General features: G+C 47.1%; 1 protein-coding gene across 1 annotated transcript in view; it reads left to right on the top strand.

Annotated features, from left to right (window-relative positions):
• The window catches only part of DTHD1 (death domain containing 1), a 468,974-nt gene that overhangs the window by 41,280 nt on the left and 402,553 nt on the right, over nucleotides 1-25,141 (top strand). The window contains exon 2 of the mRNA XM_086964002.1: nucleotides 15,167-15,803. Coding sequence (XP_086820128.1) covers nucleotides 15,167-15,803 — 637 coding nt within the window. The remainder of the gene's footprint in view (nucleotides 1-15,166; nucleotides 15,804-25,141) is intronic.

The raw sequence follows: 25,141 nt of genomic DNA, 5'->3' as shown, positions 1-25,141 counted from the left end.
GAGCGTAGAAGTTGATTCGGTTGTTGAGGTAGCTCGGGCCTTGGTCGTGTAGGGCTTTGTGTGCGTGGGTGAGGAGGCGGAAGGTGATTTTTTTGTTGACGGGGAGCCAATGTAGGTCTCTCAGATGTCCGGAGATGTGGCTGGTTCGTGGGATGTCAAGGATGAGTCTGGCTGAGGCGTTCTGGATCCGCTGGAGTCTCTTCTGGAGCTTGGTGGTGGTACCGGCGTAGAGGGCGTTGCCGTAGTCCAGTCGACTGGTGACGAGGGCCTGGGTGACGGTCTTCCTGGTCTCGGTGGGGATCCACCAGAAGATCTTCCGTAGCATGCGTAGGATGTTGAAGCACGCCGAGGAGACGGCGTTGACTTGCCTGGTCATGGAGAGGGAGGAGTCCAGGATGAAGCCCAGGTTGCGTGCGTGGTCTGTCGGTTTGGGTGCGGTGCCCAGGGCGGGAGGCCACCAGGAGTCGTCCCAGGCGGAGGGGGAAGAGCCCAGGATGAGGACCTCCGTCTTGTCTGAGTTCAGTTTCAGGCGGCTGGTCGTCATCCACTCGGCTACATCTTTCATCCCTTCGTGCAGATTGGCTCTGGCGGCGGCGGGGTCGTTGGTCAGGGAGAGGATCAGCTGGGTGTCGTCGGCGTAGGAGATTATGTTGAGGTTGTGTTGGCGTGCGATAGCCGCGATGGGGCTCATGTAGACGTTGAAGAGGGTGGGGCTCAGCGAGGATCCTTGAGGGACGCCGCAGATGACTTCGGAGGCCTCTGACTTGTACGGGGGTAGGCGGACTCTCTGTGTTCTTCCGTCGAGGAAGGAGATGATCCATTCCAGTGCCTTCTCCTGGATTCCGACGTTGCTGAGGCGCTGTACTAGGGTGCGGTGGCAGACAGTGTCGAATGCCGCGGAGAGGTCTAGGAGGATGAGGGCCGCTGTGTCTCCGTTGTCCATCAGGGCTCGGATGTCGTCGGTGGCAGCGATGAGGGCGGTCTCGGTGCTGTGGTTGGCTCGGAAGCCAGACTGAGAGGGGTCGAGGGATCCGTTCGTCTCGAGGAGGGCGGCCAGCTGCTTGTTGACGGTCTTCTCGATGACTTTGGCTGGAAACGTGCGGAGCGAGATGGGGCGGTAATTCTTGAATTCGGTGGGGTCCGCTGTGGGTTTCTTGAGTAGAGCGCTGAGTTCGGCGTGCTTCCAGCTCTCAGGGAAGGTGGCGGTGTCGAAGGAGGTGTTGATGATGTCCCGCAGGTGGGGTGCGATGACAGCGTCGGCCTTTTTGAAGACGTGGTGAGGGCAGGGGTCGGTCGGAGATCCGGAGTGGACGGAGTTCATCATGTGGACGGTGTCTTCGGTGCTGATCGGAGTCCAGGCGCGGAGGGTGGTGGTGGTGGGCGGTGGTTCGGTCGTGGTGTGCGTTGGTTGGGTGCTGAAGCTGTTGTGTATGTCCGCGATCTTGTTGTGGAAGTAGGAGGCGAGGGAGTTGCAGAGGTCTTGCGATGGGGTGATGTCGTTGTTTCCTGCGCTGGGGTTGGATAGTCTTTCACGATTTTGAAGAGTTTCTTGCAGTTGTGTGCGTTGTTGTCCAGCCGGTCCTTGAATGCAGTTTTCTTGGCGGCGCGGATCAGCTGGTGGTGCTTCCGGGTGGCAAGCTTGAAGGTGGTCATGTTGTCCGGTGTTGGTTCCCTTCTCCAGATTTTCTCGAGGGCTCGGCAGTTCTTCTTGGAGCTCTTGAGTTCGTCGGTGAACCATGGGGCTTTCTTGCTGCCGGGTCTGCTGGGCGGGGTCCTCAGTGGGGCGAGTTCGTCTGCGCAGTTGCTGATCCACTTCGTGAGGTTGTCGGCGGCCTGGCTGGGGTTCGCTGAGCTGGCAGGAGGGTGCTGGCTCAGGGAGGTGGCGAGCTGGTCGGCTGTGATCTTGTTCCAGCTTCTGCGGGCAACCTGTTGCTGGTGGTGGTGGGTCGTCGTTCTTTTGAAGGTGAAGTGGACACAGCTGTGGTCCGTCCATTGAAGTTCTGTGGCGTGGCTGAAGGCGATGTCTGTGCTGGATGAGAAGACGGCGTCGAGTGTGTGTCTGGCGAGGTGGGTGGGGGTGGACACCAGCTGCTTGAGTCCAAGATTGGCGAGGTTGTCGAGCAGGGTGCTGGTGTTGCGGTCGTTGTTGTTCTCCAGGTGGAAGTTGAGGTCCCCCAGGAGGATGTAGTCAGCGGAGGGGAGGGCATGCGGGCTGACGAAGTCGGCGATGTCCTCGCTGAATTGAGTGCGTGGTCCCGGAGGTCGGTAGATCAGGGTGCCTCTGAGGGTGGTCTTCGGGTCGGTGTGGATCTGGAAGTGCAGGTGTTCGGCGGTGGTAAGGGTGTTGTCGGTGCTGGTCGTGATCCGGATGGTGTTCCTGTGGATGATGGCGATGCCTCCTCCCATCTGGTTGGCGGAGCGGTCCCTCCGGGTGATCTTGTAGACCTCAGGGATGGCGATGGCGATGTCGGGCGCTGAAGAGGCGTTCAGCCAGGTCTCCGTGAGGAAGGCAACGTCCGGGGCTGTGGTGTCTAGGAGGTTCCAGAGTTCGATGGCGTGTCTGTGGACGGAGCGGGTGTTGAGGAAGATGCACTTGAGGTGGATGCTGCTGGTGTTCGGCTTGGCAGGTGCTGGTGGCGGGCAGGTCCGGATGCAGGTGAACTTGCAGGCGTGGCAGCTGAAGGGTCCGTGGGAGCGTCGTGGGGTGGCTCGGTAGCATCCTGGGGTTCGGCCGGTGTTGAGTGCGATGAGGGTGGCGGCGGTGTACGTCAGGCGGGTCGGCCGGGGTCCTCGTGGGCCAGGGGTCCTGGCACTGGGCGCGGTCCAGGTGGGGACGGGCGTAGACGGGCTTACCTTTGGCGCGCCTTCGGCGCACAATCGGCGCGCCCACTGCGCGTGACCGCTGCGCGTTCCCACGGTCGCCATATATGGCGAAGTGCGCGGGGGCGGAGCAGCTGGGAGGCGGGAGCGGGGAGGGTACAGAAGGAAAGAAGGGGCGGGGTTAGCGGCGGTGGCGGGAAGCGGGGAGGGAGGATGAAGGGCAGAAAATAGGCAAACAGGAAGGAAATTACGAGTAACTGGAAAAACAGGCAAAACAGAAAGACAAAATAACAATACTAAAACGGCAAAAACAACAGGGGCAGGACAGGCGAGCACGGACCACGCCGCTCGAAGGAAGGGGCGTGGTCACGCGGCGGCAGCGAGGCAGTCAGGCAGGGAAGGCACACGCAGCAGCTGGTGGCCGTGCGGTGCGGGGGTGTCCTAGAACTAGGTCACACTCACCTGCGTCGCACGGTCGCCATATATGGCCAAGTGCGCGGGGGGCGGAGCAGCTGGGAAGGCCGGAGCGGGGAGGGTACAGAAGGAAAGAAGGGGCGGGGTTAGCGGCGGTGGCGGGAAGCGGGGAGGGAGGATGAAGGGCAGAAAATAGGCAAACAGGAAGGAAATTACGAGTAACTGGAAAAACAGGCAAAACAGAAATACAAAATAACAATACTAAAACGGCAAAAACAACAGGGGCAGGACAGGCGAGCACGGACCACGCCGCTCGAAGGAAGGGGGCGTGGTCACGCGGCGGCAGCGAGGCAGTCAGGCAGGGAAGGCACACGCAGCAGCTGGTGGCCGTGCGGCGCGGGGGTGTCCTAGGGTTCACAACAGTAAAAGTTTTATTTTCCTCAGGATGATAAGATGCTACAGGTTACAATGGCAGTCCTGAGAAATGTTCTACAGGGCTACTACAGTGGTTGGCAAAATGGCTGTAGCCTGCTAGTAGTAATTCATTTAAAGGCCATAGGTACATATACAACCATATACTAGGGACTTATATACTAATTTCAGGGGCCAATTGGGTATATTCTAATTTTGACATGTTAAAAAGAAATAACACAAGCACTTTAACATTGATGGAAAGGAGTAAATTGCACAGAGTCCTATTGCCAACAAAAATGGGTTCTGTACAAATAGGGCAGCAAAGGCAAAATATCTGGTGGATAACCAGGTAAGTGATGGCCATTTCCCTCAACACGGTCCATACACTGGGAAGTGGAACTCGAGAGCTGTATCAGCTAATGCTAGCAATAATGCTACATGAAGACTAAGCCTGGGCAGTGAACTCTGCTCCCCTATTGGAGTTTGTGAAGTTTTCAGCACTCTGCAATACGCGGAGCCCGCAGAGTTCTGAAAAACGAATTTATTTTCCTCACTTGCGCTCATCAACTTCAAGTTGGTGAGTGCGAGCGAGGAAAATCCACCTCCCTGTGAGATTTTTCCTCATTCGCGATCGTCAACATCAAGTTGGCGAGTGTGGAGAATCAACCTCCTGGCAAGATTTCTCAACATGGGTGGTCAGATTTCTCATGGCGAATGGTGGCGTATGCTGTTGTTGAAAAGCTTTATTCGAGATATATACTCATAAAAGCACAAACATACATTTAAAAATACATGTTAGTAAAAATCCGTGTTTCATACATGAAAATACATTTAAAACAGTTGTGCAAGCTTTAACAATAAAAAAGTTGTATAACAATATAAAATTGTATTAACAGATATAGCCCTCCGCCTGATGGACCATGCCCACCCCAAATACTTTGCTGTTCCCAGAACAATGGGCATGTCAGTGGAAGTACAGATGATTCTTAGCCCCTCAACACCACTAGATGCCCCAAGGTTTCGACAAACTGGGGATAGCATAGGCCTCATAAAAAGTGGCCTATGCTTTCATTAGTTGCACCACACACAGGGCAGCATGAGGTATTCGAGCTCCGCCATCAACCCGTCAGGGATCTCAAGGGAAGGGAACCAGACCTTAACTGGAAAAATAACTTCCTGTCCATTGGGACAGTAATACTGTCCCAATATTGTTCTAACACAGGTCTCATTTTAATTTCCAAAAATCTCCCCCCAATTGTTTCAAATTTTGTACTTCTCCAGAGTCTTTCTTCAATGTAGTCCCAATAAAGGGTCTTAATGGTGTTTTTACTTGGGAATACTTCCCCAGATGGATTATCCCAGAGATTAGGGAGGCCGAGCTCACCCAGAACAACCCTGAGTTTCTTCAACCATGGTATTTTATGAAAGGTGTCTGATTGAATTAGGGCTAGAAACCCGTCTGCATAATGTCGAATCTCTGGGGTGGTCCATAGCCGTCTCCTATAGAGAATAGGCCTCAGTCAAGCTCGGTCGCTAACAGATCTCCTCCCTAGATCAAGACCGAGCGGGATAAATGGCGCACTCTGGGGGAGACCCGTAATTCCCCTTAAAAACCTATTCTCTGATGTTTGTAAAGTAAGGAGCCTCTCAAAACCCCACACTTCTGCCCCATATAGGGCTGACCCTATAGCTTTGGCATCATAGACGAGAAGAACCGGTTTTATAGGCTTGGTTTTTGATTTTGTTTGCTCCACCCAAAGTGCCCCCGAGATCTGCTGATGCCTCAGTACCGCCTTTTCTATGTGGTGGGACCAACCTGGCTTACTAGATATCTCAACCCCAAGATAGGTAAAGACACTAACTACCTCGAGCTCAATGTTGTTCAGAAATATCCTTGGTCGAGGTCCACGCCTTTGGGAAAAAGCCATCAGCTTTGTCTTACCAACGTTAACTTCAAGGCCATGCTCCCCACAGAAAACATCAAATATATTTAGGGCACGCTGTAATCCAGCCGGAGTTTTGGACACAATTTGAGTATCTTCAGCGAACATCAGGATCGGGACCCTGATGCCCGCTAGCGAAGGTGCATCCACACTTGCGTCCAGCATCCTACCCACAATTCCATTAATAAATAGGGAAAAGAGCAAGGGTGCCATTGCACATCCCTGTCGTACCCCCCGTTCGACTGGGAAGTCGACAGTGGATTCCCCATTCAACCCCCACTGGATTTTGGCAAAGTTGCACTCGTGCAGCCTCATGATCAAAGTGAGAAACTCGGGCGGGACCCCTATTCTGTTCAAAACTGTCCAAAGCTTACTCCTTGGGACCAGGTCGAAGGCAGCCCGCAAGTCGACAAAGGCGACATATAGGCAGCCATCGCCAAGCAGCACCGTCCCCCACCGCAACATAGTGAAACGGAATATCTGGTCTACCGTGCTGGTTGCCCGCCTGAAACCTGCCTGGTAAGGGGACAGAGCATTGTTCTCCTCTACCCAATCCATCAGTTTGTTTACCACCATCTTCCCTACCACTTTTTGGACAGTGGCAATCAAACTTATTGGCCTATAATTGGCCGGGAGTGATCGATCACCTTTCTTATAGATGGGTATGATTATTGCTCCCTTCCATATTTCCGGGATTGCAACCCCTTTTGCAATGGCATTTCCCAGTAGGGTCACATACCTGGCCCACCGTACTTTATCATTTTTAAATACGTCGGAGGGTATCCCATATAAACCCGGTGCCCTACCCCCTTGTAAGGAACAAATAGAGTGGAAAACAAACTTTCAGTACAAAATACAACTGGAATTGCTTCTGGAGCCACGACTCCCCTAATCTCTGCATACTGGGCTTTAAAATACTCCACCCAGGATGCCTCATCAACATTGTTATCTGGTTTATTTGCGGTCCCGCCTCTACCCCACTTCACATTTTTCCAGAAAAGCCTGGAATCCCTTGCTCCTGAGGCCTCCAACAATTCATCCCAGTACTCTTCATCCCATTTTTTCTTAGCCAGGCGAACACTAACATTGTAGTGCTTCTTGGCTGCACCAATCATAACCCTGTCCCTGCTTCTAATTGCTCTACCCAATTCTAATCTGGCTGCCCTACACTGCTTATTGAACCACCTAGCCGGTTTGGGTGGGACTTTCCTATTTGCCTTGAACGGTCTCATGAAATGTGGTTTTAAAAGGGAGAAAAACTTGTCATGTATGTCTGAGGTAACGCTGGACCCAGGAATTACGGGGCTTACTACCTCCATAGCGGCGATTGCAGTGTCCACCTCTGAACTTATATAGTCCATAGACACTGCATTCGCCAGCACACTTGGCCATTTAAGTCTACGCATGTCATTGGCCATAACAGGTAGTACTCCACCACGAGGTTGAGAATTGCCTGGCATGGGCGTCCACCAATTGTGGGTGAGACAGAGGGGATTGTGATCACTTTCCAATCTACCCTCTATTTCCATGTCGCATACCCCCTGCCATAAATTGAGGCTACAAATGACATAGTCTATTCTACTTTTGTTATGACCATTGTCAAATGTACAAACACCTTCCTGGTCACCCTTAGTCCTTCCATTTAGGGCCCTCAACCCATATTCCAGGCACATTGCATTTAATCGCAATATATCCTTGGTCCACCGTTTGACCAGAACCAGGTTTAGAGTCGGGACACCCCATTGGATGTCTTCCTCTTGCCCTAATGGATTTTCCGTGTTATCCAACGGTTCGAAGGTCCTATTAGGATCACCAGCCACTACCACTCTATTTCCCAGGGACTGTGATTCGAGGAAAGTGGACAGGGCCTCTAGGGTGGGGGAGCTCCCGGTGTTGGTACCCCTAGCATAAATGTTATATATGTCTACCGCACCCCACTTACCCGATGCCATTCTTAGCAATTGGATATCCTTACAACCCAGGTCCAGCACTTTCACTTTAATTTGTAGACCTTGCTTAAGCCAAACTGTTAAACCTGCCATAGGTCGACCCCTGGCACCTCTATTCGTTGGAATGGAAAAATTTAAGTAGCCTGGGAGGAAGATGGGATCGCAAGCCCATGTCTCCTGGAATAGACACACTTCAAACCCCTTGACAAAATCTATCCAATTTTGGGACAATAGCCTATTACCTAGCCCCGCAATATTCCACGAAAAAAACTTCCCCGGGCTAGGGCCATCTCTTATTCCCACCTCAAGAGCTAACGTGGATGAAAGGTTATTCAGACTCTCAATGTTCCCTTCCTGATCTACAACAATGTCCACAAAATTAGCGTCAGTTTCCCGGGTATCAGTAGTACTTGTTATGAACGATTCATCACCCCCCAAGCTTTGCATACACCCCCCACTGTCTCCCCTCCAATTCACAATCTTCCCACCACTGATCACTTCTTTTGGGTACACTGTTGTATCCAAAATAGACACCACAGAATTCCCACATAAGTCCCCCCATGTCACACCTCCCCCGATATTCAGGGAATCACCCGACTTTCGTCAACAACCCCACCCCGAATTTTTCATCCCATCATAGGAATTGTAGGTTTGACCATTGTAGAAGTTAGGTCGTAACAAAGGCACAGTGAAGGGGGTGATCCCTGTCAGTGATTGATAACTAGAACTGCCTAGATCACCATTCACACCAAATTGGGCACCAATTGGTCTTGGATAGAAAAAGGTAAGATCCACAATACCAATCCCACCACTGCTAGTGCCCCAGCCCTGCCTCGTGATCCAACCTACCACCCTTGGATCTTGAAAATTAATTATAATACACTCCCCCCACCCCCAAGTTTTTAGGAGTACAACCTATCCAATTGGCCCGTCTTACCCCGATAATCAAACCATCAACTTCACCGGGCAATGGTCTATTAGCCCTTAACCAGTGCATGACCTTGTTTTTTAATATCTGGAAGGTTTCTCTTTGGCCTACCAATAAAGGTGGAACATTGGTAAGGACAACCACATAAGGGTAAGAATCCGGGGTAAGATTTATGAGGGGTATCCTAGGGGGAGGCTTTGACACAAGAAGTGTGGGGCGGCTTTTGTTTGGAACAGCAGGGCGGGATGTTGGAACATTTTGTGGAACCTGAGAAGCCTGGGAGTTATTCAGTACAGCATTGCTTTTTCTGGAGCCGTCCTTACCACCAGCTACAAGACCAACATTTTTTGGAGCCTGGGAAGCCTGGGAGCTATTCAATACAGCATTGCTTTTTCTAGAGCTGCTGTTACCACCAGCTACAAGACCTTGACAGGGTTTCAGGGTGCTTGGTGGATGTTGAGTACCATTACTTAGAGGGGTGACATTTTTGGGACACTCTTTACTACCTTTAACCACAGTGTCAGGGAGCTTAGTTTTCCCCCCATTGCTACTACCTAAGATAACTGGCAGTTCGGTGTTAGTCTTGCGGCTTTGTCCCTTTCCCTGTGGCCCGATTACGGTGCTAACCACGGGGGAATGGAATTCAACCGTGGGAACACTTTCATCCTGCCCAGCAGGTTGCTGGAGGTTCCTACTCTCTCCCGTCCTTAAATAGGACTTAATTAGTGATTTTGTGGAGAAAAAATTATCCAGACTAGCCTGCTCAAAGTGATCTAACTGGTCTGCTAGTTTTTTAACTCGGTCCTCAATGGGAATCAGAAGGGACCGTATTAGTCTTTCCAACTCCAGGAACAGTGGCGGAATGGACGGTAGTGTCTCGGGCGATGCTATCACTATGGGGTCTGGACTTAGTGGGACAACTTCCCCCTCTCCCATTGGTGGCCCAGTAGGACTACTCCCAGTAGGATCCCGGGATCGTGTGCATATTCCTACTTTTCTAATTTTTTTCGGGGGTTTTGGAACATAACATTTCTTTGGAACTGCACTCCTCTTCCTTTTAGGACAGGGTTTAGATTGTACTACATGAATTAAGACACTAGGTTGAGTCATGCATAACTGATCAATAGGTGGATCAATGGGGGTACTCGGAGAGATTGCAGGCAAAGTAGAAGTTTCGGATTCCGAAGACAAGACAACCGGTGGCTCTATAATTGGAGGAAAGGGATAGGGAGTTTCCGATGCAGCTGGCAGTGTAATAGATGATAAAGTGGTAACCAATGCTGGAAAACTTTGTGAAGGACGTTTGTCAACAGAGTTTTTCAAGAGTTCAATGGATAACCTACGTTCGGCACGTCTTTCCGCCAGGGCAATTTCTTTATCAATGTCTTGAGGTATTCGCTTAAAGTAGGTGTCCAGGGGACCCATAATGGCTGCCCCTGCCTCATTCAAGGGAGGCAACAAAGTGGGAGTGCTTGAAGAAGAAGACATAGTGTAAAACCTCCTACGCCTTCAAGAAAACGATGGAGCACTTTAAATTACAAAAACATCTTACAAATCACACTGTTACTGAAGCGGAGTACCAGTCCAGTAGATGTGAGCAGGGAGGCCCAGCCCGGCCTCCTTCAGCCCCGGACGGCCACAGACGGTCCCGCCCTTGTCCCGGGCTTCTCCAACAAACAAGAGAGGTGATTGACAGGTGGGCGGGGCCGGCAGGGAGAGCAGCCCAGGTGAAGGAGATCAGGCACGCAGGGACTCCTGGTCCACGGAGTCCCTGCCTTTAGCTCGCAGCCCTGCCGAGATCCGCTACACGCCCCCAACAACAAACCCCACTCTGGCAGCAGCTCCCGCGATTGAAGCCGCGCTGCAGGACCCGCGAAGCGGGTCTGGCGAGATGCTGCGTTGGCTCCAGGGGGCTAAGAAGCCAGGAAAGTAGCAACAGCAAGTAAGTGGATTCTGTTTCACAAAAACAGTTCAGGCGGTCCCACCAGCAAAGTCCAACTGCTCACGTTTATCTCCGTGGACAGGGGGGCGGGGCCGGCAGGGAGAGCAGCCCAGGTGAAGGAGATCAGGCATGCAGGGACTCCTGGTCCACGGAGTCCCTGCCTTTAGCTCGCAGCCCTGCCGAGATCCGCTACACGCCCCCAACAACAAACCCCACTCTGGCAGCAGCTCCCGCGATTGAAGCCGCGCTGCGGGACCCGCGAAGCGGGTCCGGCGAGGTGCTGCGTTGGTCCCAGGGGGCTAAGAAGCCAGGAAAGTAGCAACAGCAAGAAAGTGGATTCAGTTTCACAAAAACAGTTCAGGCGGCCACTCGCATTGAGAAACCACCTGTTTGTGATAAAAAAGCTGCTGCTCAAGTAAAAAATTTACTCAAGCAGCAGAAAGGACGCAGCACCTCCGTGTTCTCTGCATGGTGCAGTTCGTGATTATTGCACAGTGTGAACAAATCTCTGCAAACAGCATTTTATCTAACACACTCCACCACTTGCAGCGCTCCGTATAGCAAGGCAGTTTATTTCCACTTCGCTGAGTTCCGCATGGAAGGAATCCACTAACTCCGCCCAGGTTTAATGAAGACTGTATAATATTTGTGGGATACCACCTTTTACATAAAAGTAAGTATTAGAATTGGCAATCATTTATTGTGTTGATCGATGTATTTTGAGCTGTGAACCTGTGTTCACCCTTCACCTACATTCTGCTTGAGAAACCTTAGTATGCTTGACCCGCAGTACCACTGAGAGTCAAGTGCAAAAAGGGTACTTGGCCGAGCTTCTCGGATCCCATAGTAGGCTGGACCCCAGGACATCGGGAGTAAATTTCCACAACTATCACTGTTGAGCCTAGTAGCTCTTACTGGACCTGTGGTCTTTGATTGGAGTTACAACACCTACATCTGCTTGTAGGGGAAGAGTGTGGTGAGCCAAGGCCGTATACAACATTTATTGGCCACACACAAACACCAGCACAGCTATTGCACTGAATGGCTTCCACATTTGAGTGGCACACATTTAGGGATGGATTCGAAAATACTTCCCTGTGACTTACTCTGAAAATAAATTAAGCTTACTCCTGTTGCTCAGGAGAAAGCCAGGAGTAGTACAAAAGTAAGTCAGAAAAACTCATAGAAAAATCGTTGTGAATTGGGCCCATCGGGTGTTCCCTGGGAGAGTGTTTACTGTTGAACGTACTTTTGTCAGCAGCATAAAGACCATGGGGAAACCATTCTCCCATGTGCATGTAGTATGCCCATGCAAATTAGAAAACATGACCTGTGGAACGTGTGAGAATTTGATTTGGTCCCATTCCACGTATTCAAATATTGCAAATGGGTGCCACCCGTCCCTGCATAAATCTGTCTCTAACTTTCTAATTACAGTCTAGTTATGACAAAACTAGAAACGTAGTTAGAAATTGATATACGTGTTTAATTGTAACAAATCTACTACACTTAAGTTTAGTTGACACAAACATGACTCTGTCAGAGCCAGAAGACAGCGTGAAAGGCAGGTCACAGAGCAAATTACTTCTGTTGTTTAAACAATGAAAACCAGAGACCGTTTTTTCGCTCTTCAAAGCTATTTATTAGCAGTGTCATTAGCAGAAAGGACCTATTGATTGCAACATGTTTTTTTTGCAAGCCACTCTTCATATTTGTAAGAACAGTCACTGATTTGACATAGCAAACGTTTTTGGATGAAAGGTTATGGTGGCACAAGGTATTAATGGGTTTACAGTAGCCTTTGTTTTTACAAAAAAATATATATTGCAAGCAGCCTGGGAGTTCCAAGACCTCGTAAAGGAACTCTGTCCTATGCCACATTCTTCTATGTGGTCTCAGACGACTTCTGTGAATTGCAATATCCTTATAATGTACAGCAGGTGGTATAGTATCGCATATATTATACCAATCTGTCCTTCTGTAGAGCACAGCGCGACAATGTATGGTATACAATGCTGATCAGTCATATTGGAAATGACCTGCAGTATCGTGTAAACCATTGCAAGATATCAGTACACAATACTATGTTAAGTAAATGCTTATTTATGTGTTATCCTGTAGATTTTTTGCACCTCTTTATTGCTTTAAAAAATAACCACATAATACATCAATATTTGCTTGAATTTTGCAAAAGTTATTACAATTCTTTACACGTTACTTGATTAATTTTACCAGCAGCCAACAATTGGTTGTAATAGCAAGCACAAAACCGGAGGGTAAACAAGTTAGGTTCTAGAGATAAAAGGGGGACCCCCTCTGAAACAAATAATTTCTAGGTCAGGGAGAAGAGGGGAAAACAACAAACAATACTATAAGAACTCTGCCTCATGACCCATTTACTTTTTAAGGATCCGTAATACAGATTCCACCAAGGGTACTGACAAATACCAAAGACCATTTCTTTCTTAATTCTTAGTCAGCCTGATTCATGAAGGTGAATTGCGCTCGCAAAGGGCCAGATTCTCAGAATCTGGCCCTTTGCGAGCGCAATTTTTGCATTTGGGATTCATCATCCCAAATGCAAAAATCGGTAATAGCGATTTCGCTATTTTGCGAGGAATTACATTTAAGGAATCTCTATTTGAGATTCCTTAAATGCAATTCATCATCCATTTTACAATTGCGAATTCGCAATTTCGGCCCGCTATTTACCGCAAGGTCAAACCTCGTGGTAAATAGCGAAAACTTAGAAAAATGCCTTTAAAAGCATTTTTCTAAGTTGCATGTTGCACACACGCATGTCCTTTGGACATGTGTGTGTACAACACCTGTTTAAATTTGCATTTAAGGGGTGCTACAGGGTGTCCTTTGGACACCCCTGGCACCCTTTAAATCGCTATCTTATTTGCGATTAGCTAATTGCTAATCACAAATAGGGAATACTCCCCATTCATTCCTATGGGCCTTTTGGCCCATAGGAATGAATAGGGAGTTTAGCAATTTGCTAATCGCAAATAAGGAATATGTAGGAATCGCATTTTTTTTGCGAATCCTACATGAATCCCGTTTTGCGAGCCTGTAATAGCGATTCCTTATGAATCGCTATTAAAGACTCGCAAAACGGGTCTTTAATGAATCAGGCTGAGTATTCCTTAATTGCGATTCGCAAATTGCGAATCGCAATTAAGGAATACTTTCCCATTCATTTCCATGGGCCAGGCGGCCCATAGGAATGAATGAGAACGTATTCTCAATTTTGCGATTCTCAATTTGAAAATCGCAAATTGAGAATAATTTCAAGGGTGCAGGGGTGTCCAAAGGTCACCCTGTTGCACCCCTGAAATATGCATGGCTGCACATGTGGCCCACGTACAAGCCCTAAGGGCATGTATGTGCGTCACATGGCACTTTGAAAAATGCCGAAATGTGCATTTTTAAAGGAAATCGCAATTTACCACCAACTCGAAGTTGGTGGTAATTTGCGATTGCTTAAGGGCATTTTGGAATTTATTTTGGCTTCATACATTGCATTTAAGGAATCGCAAAATTTGCGATTCCTTAAATGCAATTGCAAAATAAGGAATCACAAATTTTGCAATTCCTTATTTTGCACCGGATTTAACTTCATACATATCATTTTCCTAATTCGCATTCGCAAAGACCGAAATTCTGCGAATTTTGGCCTTTGCGAATGCAAATTTGCTTCATACATATGGCCCAATGTCATTAATGATAATTTTTTTCTTTTTAACTTTTTCTGTTTTTCACTTCTTTCTATCGTGAGAAAAAAGTTCTAAGATAAACACAGTTCTACCACAAAATTACAATATTACAAGAAATCTTTACACAATAAATTACAACTGAATTTCAAACATGCCTGGGTAGAGAAAACATGCAACCGACATCATAGATACACACTGCATACACACTTTTCACACAACACACTCCATCTGCACGAGTTAATACGTTTCAGTTGTTTATCTATTGATCACAATTTATTCACTACGTTCCGTAGGATTAAGTAATAGACTTGGTCAACTCGTTTCGGTGGGATAAACGATAGTAGAAACCACCTTCTTCATGACCCGTCAGAGTATTGCATAAGAGTCTCTACACCCAGGAGTATTCCTTTTGTTCTACGCCTTTCTGTTCTCACATCCAAGTGATCTGTTTAGGGGTTTTCATATTCTATTCACGACTGTCTGCTATTACTGACTTACACGTGGTGGACATAAGTTATATTTCTTTTTTTAAAAGGTTTCCACTAGTTGTTCTCTCTTTTTCAAATATTTCCTCCTTTGCTTTTATGCTTACCCTTCCTTCTAGCGTTTTTCTTAGTTTACTATCCATTATTTTTCTTTTATTTATATATCCAATGCTTCTTCAAGACTGTTAATTAATCCTTTCTATGCTTCTGGCTTAGTCCCATCACAGAGTCCCGAATTGCAGCATGCGCCCACACCAACAAGTTAGGTTCTGCGCTAAATTTGTGCTAGTTTCCAAAAGTGAGAAAATTGCTTATTTGCCCCGTATATTCGGCCAACGTTGAAGTGAGACTCTTACCCTGTTTTCAAATAAACAAATTTAGAGCCATTAATAAAAAAATTGTTGAGTCATTAACACCGAGCAGAACACACATAATACAAATATATTTGTTATTTTTGGTGCATCAGGTTTACTTTCTGTGCATCAATGATTTAGCTACATGTGTTGGAAAATAATCATTGCTTACGTTGTCTTTTTGCCATACCAACAGAACCTCTGGATTACCTTGCCAAAATTGTTAAGGAACTGGGAGATGCTGCCGCACAACTAGGAGTAACAGGGAATCGCCTGCGTGAAATCAGCCGCACATTTGACGATGCTTTAACTCTAGCAGAAGCAGAACTTTCAGCGCAAGATCACACGATTGTCAATCATGTCGAAAATGAGGAAGGTGAAACTCTAACTTTATCGCTTCATGAAAAACAGCTACAGGGAAATTCTCCCAGAAGCGGGCAAAATGATGAGAATGCTGCTAAAATTCCTTCTAAAGAAAACGAATCAACAGACAGAAAGCCAGCCACGGAGCAAAATGACAGCGGATATTTGAATGGCTCACACCACATCCAAGAAGAAGAGAAAGTGAGTAAAATATCCCTTGAAGTTGAACACACAAAAAATGAGCAGAGCGAAGAAAGTCAGCCCGCACAACAGACGGGCGACATCAGGCCGAACCATCACAGTGAAGGTAACTGGGACAAGACTTTGGCAGTCCATGAAACCAATGGTATTAATGATCATGATGAAACTGACAGAACATCTGAATCTCGAGTTGTTCGCAATATAACTCTGGAGAGTCAGTCTGATGGTGTCAGGCTTAAAGCACCAGGGAATCCCACCCTCAAAAAAGAGTAAGTAGAACATCTTAATTTTACACTCATTAAACAATACAAAAATGTCACATGCACTTTCGGATCAGTGAAAATAACACTGATCAGCAGCTTCATGGTGTAAATGTAATTTTCGCATTGTTATTTGGTGCAAATGATGCAAAATTGTACGAATCGTGTTATGCCATGATACTATACCCTTTTTGTCCCCACTACAGGGAACAGTGTTCAGGGGTCCCTTTACAACCATGTAAATCTTTACTTGGAATTTTGGAAAGGTCATTTTTCCCGGAAACCTAAGGACCTCATTTATGAAAAGTGACGCATCGCTGCGTGAAAACAGCGATGCGTCACTTTTCACTGCGCACTCCTTGCGACACCAATGATGCGTCAATATTTAATGTATGACGCATCATGTCGCAAGGACTTACAGATACGTCAGTATTTCTGACGTATCTGTAAGCGCAAAAGTGACGCATTGCTGGAGTGTGTCACAAAAGTGACGCAACTCCAGCAATGCATCCTTTCACATGGGGAAAGCCCCATGTGAAAGGGCTTGCGTCAGTCTTACGCCTGCTGTGAGGCAGGCGCAAGATTTTGACGCAACAGCATCTTAAAAGTGACGCAGTGAAATCTCATAGATTTCACTGCGTCACTATTACGAGGCTTTTTGCGGGGGAACGCCCCCTCTGCATACATTATACCTGACCAGGTATAATGTGGCGCAGGGGTTTAAAAAGTGACGCATCTACCTAGATGCGTCACTTTTTAAATATGGCGCAACAAGGCGCATTTTTTACGCCGCTGGTGCGTCACAAAAAGTGACACACCGGCGGCGCAAAACTGGTGCAAGGCCTCATAAATAAGTGCCCTAGGCTGAGACTGGAAGGTTGCGGATGTTTAGAGTGTCGAAATCTATGTACTCATCGTTTTGTTTTTTTTTTTGCAGTTTTCTGCTATTTGACTTCATGGTGTATCTCATTTCTGAATACATTTCGAATTATTTGACTCCTTTTGAAAGTTTGCAAAAATACCGGACACAGTTTAGCGCAGAGAAGGGCGATCTACAGGAAATAGGGCGGCGGGGACGTGTAACCCCCTCAACGTCTTGGCGTGATCACAATTCTAGCCTACCATTGCTTTTGCAAGCTGCAAGAATGCATGTCGAGCATGCCCCTCCCCAACATCCCTGACAGCCCTCGTCTCTTTACTTTCCCATTCGACTCCCCAGACAAAAGGTGGGCAGGTAGCAACAAGAAGTCACCTGAGGCAAACATCATAATCATAAAGGATTCCGTCATGGCAAGGCGCCTTGGGAGCTTAATGCACAGCCTGCGTTAGGAAAACTAGCGCGTGGGCTGGAGTGATGCGAACAGGGGATGATGTAGCGGGTACTGAGGAGGAGTTTATCTTTTACCACAACCTGAAGCAAGTGGAGCAATGGGTTCTAGTGTTGAACTGGATGATCGACAGCATGATATTTGAATACCATCCATTGGATGGGGTGGAATTGCAGGGTGGCATTGTAGAGACATGATTTATCAGCCCACAGTAGCGGTGGCCCTCAGATGCTTTAAAAGCATGCAGGTCGCAATTTCACCAACAATGACACGTCTTTCTCCATTTCTGTCCGACAGCTGTCTTTTGGCAGACACACCTCAGCTTCCAGAAGTGCTTAATTTATGAAAATATAAGGGCCCGACAGGAAGTTACTGCAGCTTGCAACACACATTGCCCCATCCAGCACTGCCAAAGACAGTACTAATACAACTACTAACTTCACACTCGTTCAAGGGACAATTAAGGCTATTTAATGCCACCCAAAGCTATAAAAATAGCTCAGGGCCAGATGTATCAGTGTTTTACAGATTCTGTGTCTATGGAAAAATGTGTTTGTACATCTGGCCCTTCGTGTTAGACATGGCATCTTTTGGCATGGTCTCCCCTGACCTTTGTGGCTTCTGACCTCCTGTTTGGACCTTGCTTTGCTGGCATAGGACTTTGAGCGTTTTTGACACTGCTATTCAGCTCCAATGCACGGTGCTTACCATATACATACTGGTGATTGGCGTATGCATGATTGGCTGGTTTGAGTTCTCATTAAGTCCCTTGACTAGGGGTAAGAAATATACCTAGGGCATGTAACTCAAAAGCTCCTCTGTGGGCCTGCTGCACTGGTTGTGCCACCCACTAAGGTAGCTCTGCAAACGTCCCATAGATTTGCACTAGCGGGCCTGTGTGTGCATGTTATTGTTACTAGGCTTGGAATTTAAAACACTACTTGCCAAGGTTCTGCATGTTTTTTGCTGTATCAGAGTACTCCCTGGGGCAGGGTGAGGTGTCTGAAAGAGGTAGGGCATATGACCATGTGCGCTGCATGCACTGGTAGTGAATGGTACCGGATGGTGTGTTTGGTACGATAGGGCCTGCTTCTTGCATTCGATTAACATGCAGGATTGATGGAAAGGCTATTGAGCCGTATTTCCTATGTGCAGAAGAGTGACAGTATAGTGTTTGATATCGATGAGTTAGTAATGGTGAATCCTCTTCGGTGGTGCGAGTGGATTCAACATTACTACTGTGGAAATACCCCTTTGGGAAAGTGGGCATTACTGTGCTTGTGGCTCTACGTGCCTGTCAGCCTGTCTCCAATCCCAATCTGGGTGCTGACGGGACAGCTACATCTGTGCATTCCTGAAAAGACAGACTTAAACTAGGGGCTGAATGGAAACTGCAGACCTCTGACTCTGAGGGGCCTTCCTGGGGCGGATAGGAGGGGGTGGAATTAGTACCTGTATTCCAAGGGGCAGGTGCTTGGCCCCCCTAAAAATATTGATCAAGCCTCCAGGGGTAGGATGGCAGACAGGACAAGATTTAGAGACAAACCATGTATTTCAAAGGTGGTCTTTTTAATTGATCTCATTGTGGTTATAACTACTGGGGCTCTGCTCTCAGGAGTTAGAGATGCTTTGGGGATTGAACCATACTACGGCGGTACGACCCTCAACATCAACAAGAAGAACTATTGGGGAAGGAGGGACTGCAACTGGATTATCTGCAGCTTCGTGGTAGCCTTGGACTTCTCGTGCTCTAGGAAGGGGACCATCACTTGGTGGATTTTGCCTGGATGTTTCTGGCCTACAGCTAATTGGCAACTGTCGTAACCCAGGTCCCTAAGCACTCTCATAGGGCCGGTTGGTTTACCTCCTGTCCACAAGAGCCCAGGGAAAGAAAGGATCTCCCAGTTTCCATGAGAACATAAGGGCCATGCAAGATGTGGAGGAATTGGGTGGAAGTGATTGTAGGTTGGGAAAAGGACCAACCAGACGTAGGCAGTAATCACACTGTGCAGAGGAGAGTGCTATACACCTGAATGTGCCGTAGTATAAGGAATTTGAGGAGTGCAGGGGAAGTCTGCTAAATTTGAGGGACACAGGCTTACAACTGGAGACCTGGGCTAGCTCGCACTCTGTAATGTGTGGTGTCTGAGGGGTGTTGGGAGTAGTTTGCTGAGTCGGTGGCACCCGAGCTGGTATCCTAGACTCTCTTCAACCTACAGATCAGGAGGCTGATGTTGCTTGACATCGATGCCTGAGTCCGAGGTCATCAGCCCCCTCTCCCCGGACCCACGCCACAAGGTACTCTGTTGTTGAGAATACAATAACTGGATCTGAGGCTTCTCATTGTGCCTTGGTGCACCCACAGCTGGTTGCCTGGGGCAACTACAGCTCGCACCTCCAATGGAGGGGAAATAGTTCTCCAAATTGGAAGTTTGCCAGCCTCTGGTGTCACAATCTTTTGCCTATAGAAGGGATAGTATTCCTGTACTCATCAAGGTGCTGCTTGGTGTCTGGGTACCTAATCTGGATAGACAGGAACATGGAATTCTTTCCTTCCCCTTTAGGTCATCCAGACAATCGAATCAAATTGTCGCAAGTGGTTGCAATGTGTATCATTGGCTGGTGGAGTTTGTGTGGCTGATGGGCTAGGTCATGAGTTATAGTCAGAACCTGTGATTTCTTGACCACTGCAACTGTACGGGGTATGCAATACTGGGAATGTTGTGTTTTATGCTAATGAAAGTGAATACCTCTGAACAGCCGGCATACATGTATTTGTCGCTTTTGATGTGGGGGGATTGCTTGGATCATGAACTCCTCCGGAAGTACACACATGGGTTTATGTTGCTGAGGGGATAATGGGGCAAATGAATACCTATGACTAGTACATATATGTTCATGCTGTTTTGTTGCTAATAGAAGAGTTCAACAATTGCATTTAACTGTAAAGTTGATATTTAATGTGTATGTCATTTTAGTTTCAATGTATATGTAATAGAAAGCCCAGTGTTTTATACATACGGTGTGGAGTCTATTTGTAGCATACACAGTGTGTTGCGAGGGTGGTGTTGTACCAATACTTCACACTTTGACCCTAAGGATAAGCCGGACTGCTCTGTGCCAAGCCATGCAAGGGTGAGCACAGGTTATCGGACAAGTGTTTCACACTCATCCTATCTTGGACAGTGGATTCTATCTAGCTTTGAAGCTGCCCAGCCAGACAGAAACTGCTGGGTCTAGAACTTGGGTAGCAGGTATTAGTGATTTTTAATGTATATTAAATTATTAAACAACTGTTGATTTACAGATTTCAAAATTAGAGTAGCAGTGCCACCACGTGGTGTAAGGTTATAAGTGCCAGTGTTGACAATTAAGGGCCAAATTATGATGTTGGGCTGACTTAAGTCTGCCCGACACGTCTCAATCCCGACTGCCTAATTAGGATGCTGTTGCATTCCTACATTTCCCCGTAAACCAGCCGTAATACATGCTCCCACAGGGAAATGGGAGGTGCTGTTCATCCCTGCACCTGTGGTAGGCACTTCACAATGACTGCCACAGGGTGCAGGGAACAACAGGGGGCACCTCTGCCCTCAACCAGAGACTGCACACACAAGGGAGCCCTGCTGGCCCCCCCAAACACGCTTTCTGACATGGTTTCCATGTCGGATAGGCTGGCATGGAAACCATGCTGAAAACCGTGCATCGTAATTCCAAGTACAGAAAGGCCCGCCCTTTTAGAATATGAGTCTGTTCCGACTGCCGGACGGGATCCTTGAGCCCGTTGGAGGCCAGCCAGAATGACCATCCGGTTTAGTTTCTGACCGCCAGCATTGTTATGGGGCCCGGAAAGAAAACTGAGGTGCCGATTGCGATGCAGCCCGGAAGGCTCCGACTTTTGGGCCTCCTTGTAATCAGCCCCTGAATGCTGGTGTTGAGCCCTGAAAACAACTGGCTCAAGTTATGCACTGACTTGAAGGAAGAAACAATGTTAATAGGTTTGGATTTAAAGAATATTGTAAGGAAATATGAAGCATTGCAAGCAAATAGCAAGGGAATACTTATGTATTTGTGTGAAAGCTAAGAACTGTAGAATTATATTAGGGAAGGTTAACAGGTCAGTTGAAATTTGTACTATCAAACCAGACATAAAAATCCATGTAGGTTAATGGCCACCCTACTCTCATCGGTGCTGGCGCCAGAGAAAAACAATGTTAATTATCTAGTTATCTAAGACACTTTAATAGCCTTCCGGTATCATGTAATTACCCCTGAAAGTTCAAGCTTTGGCAGCTGTATAAATTAACAAAATGATCACAGCTGCATGGGGGGCAAGCACTTTTTTTGTGGAAGCACACAACTTCTGCCCAATCAAAACATGTACTGGCTCCCAACTGAGACTAAACCCCCTCTAGTGATACTCACATAATTGTCTGGGACAGCTGCGCTGTCAAGCCAGACGATAAAAAGGCTGCAGCTGAATTGGAAGTAGATTTGGAGGGTCTATTAGGCTATTTTGAAAGTACTTTACTATAGCTGCACATTGTAATATCCTGTAGCTGCGGAACGTAGCCCCCACAGTTACAGTTGGATGATCAGGTGAACTGTAGCATCAAAGTTTCCCCGATTGGCTGGCTACTACAGTCCTGAAATTGTCTCAGATCCACACCTAGCTAGAGATGCCAGTTGATGGAAAAATCTAAAACCCTAAAACACTTCAGTTAAAAGGGCAAGCAAAGGTAGATATCAAAATGTTAACAACTATATCAAACTTTTTAAAAAGTGTATCAAGTAAAAATGCCTCAATTAAAGGCTGGAAATGCATGAAATATTATCCTAGCAGTTCAAATGGTAAAAAATAAAATGTCAAAAAATAGTAATTTAAACGCCTAATGACTGGGGGTCTGCTGTACAAAGCTTTTATTGTTCACTAATGGCCTGATTTGCAGAACCGGGCAATATGCGAACGACAAAAAGGTATTTTTCAATATACAAAGGCCCAGTTTGCTATTCGGTAACCTATTACTGAATCGCAAACTGTGTTTATGATTTGGTATTAGGAAGGGGCGGGTTTAAGGCGACACTTCCTAATACCGAATCGCAATGGTATGTGTGAATCTTTTACAGCTGAAATGCGTTTGTAAAACTTTAGCATATTGCCACTTTTTGAAATGCATCTATTTTCCTTCAAGGAAAATGGGCTGCATTTAAAAAAAACTTTGCTTTATTGAAAAACAATCGTAAGTAATGGTGGTCTGCTGATCCCAGCAGGCTACCATCCCTGTGATTTTTGCAAACTCCGCTAAGCTGCAAACCAAGACCTTCCTCATGAATATTAATGAAGTAGGTCAATTTTCTATCCACTGGGAATCACAAAATGTATCTCATAGATACATCTAGCCTCAGATTCCTTACCTTTTTAAATTATCCCCAGGTGCCAGAATGGATCTGGAAACGTTTCCACAGCAGTACCTCTGCGCGTTGGTAGAAGGCATTGAGCAACTCCATAGTGACGCCGTCCACTAGATGTGACATTGACAGAGTCCATGTAAGTTCTCCCCTGACACGCTGATGTCGGTGTCTTCCTTTCTGTTCTTCCTCGTGGATCCGAAAAGCAGTACCTCTGGCAATTTTTGGTGTATCTCGACATTTTTGGACAACATAGTGTGCTATTTTCTGGATGTTTTAGGGTCCTGTGGACTACGATGTTGACTCCGCACCCTCATTCTGTTTGCACATGTTGTCTGGGCATGCACCGTGACTCAGAAGGGGGCGGTTCATGTCTTCAGTTCCAGTTATCAAAGTTGCAGGAACAACTCCGTGGACCACTTGAGGCCCAGCTCCCGAAGTCCTTCATCTTCGTGGTTGACTGGTATGTCACGCCATAGGTGGTCAGATTCGGAATCTTCCCTGACCATGTATGTGCTGTGTCTCTGCAACACCTCCTATTCCTCTGGTTTATGAGTCAGAGAGCAAATCTGCCCTGCACCTGACAATATTCCCCGGTGCAGAGGGGACTCAAATAAGATGAGGGAATACTATCTATCCCTTCATGGTATTTTTGGTCCTCCGCCTCCCTCTCATTCGCGTCTTCACCCCAAGGAGGAAGGAGGAGCCTTGACTGACTGCAAGCCTGTAGGATTCCCCTCTGTAAGTGAGGGTCTCTGGATCCGTGATCGGATCAATATTGACTCCAGTCCACAGGCCTTTGGGGTTCCCACCTGTAACACCAGTGTTGGAACTGCTGGTGCTAACATTGGTGTCAATGGCGCAGATTGCCGCTACTATGTCTCTCCTCCATGACACCAAGGTATCACCTCTTCAGTGCCGTCCAACGTCGGAGGCAGGATTGACAGAACAGTTCTTTTTGAGCTACCTTCCTCTGCCTTCAGAGGAGCCACCTGGTATTTTCCCCTTGGGAGACAAGTTTTTTGGTGATGTCTGTGATGACATGAGTGACACTACTCAGCCTCCTCCAGAGTTTAATTGTGTGTCTGACCTTGGTGAGGGTAGTGGTCTTGACTCTTCCCCATCCTCTGGCTTGTTTCCTCCTCACAGCATCACTTCTGAGGCTAGCTCTGCTTTTGATAAGCTTTTGTGGAGAATTGCTGTTGTTCTTGAGCTGCAGACCCCTTCTGTAGAGGTGGGCATTGATCTCCTACTTGGGAGGCTTCATCAGTGCCAAATGGGGGCCGAGCCTGTGCTCCACTTCAGTGAAGTTCTCCTTGATATTCTGTTGGGCTCTTTGGCTAAACCTGTTTCAAGGGCTTCCGTGGACTGGTCTATATCTCATAGGCACCGTCCTGCCACTGGAGACACAAACTGTCTCTTCCAACAGCCTACTCCATCCAGCTTTGTGGTTCAGGCTGCTACAGCCTCCTCCGACACCGGACAGCTGAATTGGAAGTAGATTTGGAGGGGTCTATTAGGCTATTTTGAAAGTACTTTACTATACCTGCACATTGTAATATCCTGTAGCTGCAGAATGTAGCCCCCACAGTTACAGTTGGATGATCAGGTGAACTGTAGCATCAAAGCTTCCCCGATTGGCTGTCTACTACAGTCCTGAAATTGTCTCAGATCCACACCTAGCTAGAGATGCCAGTTGATGGAAAAATCTAAAACCCTAAAACACTTCAGTTAAAAGGGCAAGCAAAGGTAGATATCAAAATGTTAACAACTATATCAAACTTTTTAAAAAGTGTATCAAGTAAAAATGCTTCAATTAAAGGCTGGAAATGCATGAAATATTATCCTAGCAGTTCAAATGGTAAAAAATAAAATGTCAAAAAATTGTAATTTAAACGCCTAATGACTAGGGGTCTGCTGTACAAAGCTTTTTTTTGTTCACTAATGGCCTGATTTGCAGAACCGGGCAATATGCGAACGACAAAAAGGTATTTTTCAATATACAAAGGCCCAGTTTGCTATTCGGTAACCTATTACTGAATCGCAAACTGTGTTTATGATTTGGTATTAGGAAGGGGCGGGTTTATGGCGACACTTCCTAATACCGAATCGCAATGGTATGTGTGAATCTTTTACAGCTGAAATGCGTTTGTAAAACTTTAGCATATTACCACTTTTTGAAATGCATCCATTTTCCTTTAAGGAAAATGGGCTGCATTTAAAAAAAACTTTGCTTTATTGCAAAGCAATCGTAAGTAATGGTGGTCTGCTGATCCCAGCAGGCTACCATCCCTGTGATTTTTGCAAACTCTGCTAAGCTGCAAACCAAGACCTTCCTCATGAATATTAATGAAGTAGGTCAATTTTCTATCCACTGGGAATCACAAAATGTATCTGATAGATACATCTAGCCTCAGATTACTTACCTTTTTTAATTATCCCCAGGTGCCAGAATGGATCTGGAAACGTTTCCACAGCAGTACCTCTGCGCGTTGGTAGAAGGCATTGAGCAACTCCATAGTGACGCCGTCCTCTAGATGTGACATTGACAGAGTCCATGTAAGTTCTCCCCTGACATGCTGATGTCGGTGTCTTCCTTTCCGTTCTTCC

This window comes from Lissotriton vulgaris, chromosome 3_2 (genome assembly GCF_964263255.1).
Source record: "Lissotriton vulgaris chromosome 3_2, aLisVul1.2, whole genome shotgun sequence".
Classification (NCBI taxonomy): domain Eukaryota; kingdom Metazoa; phylum Chordata; class Amphibia; order Caudata; family Salamandridae; genus Lissotriton; species Lissotriton vulgaris.
This window is presented reverse-complemented; position numbering and strand designations above follow the sequence as displayed.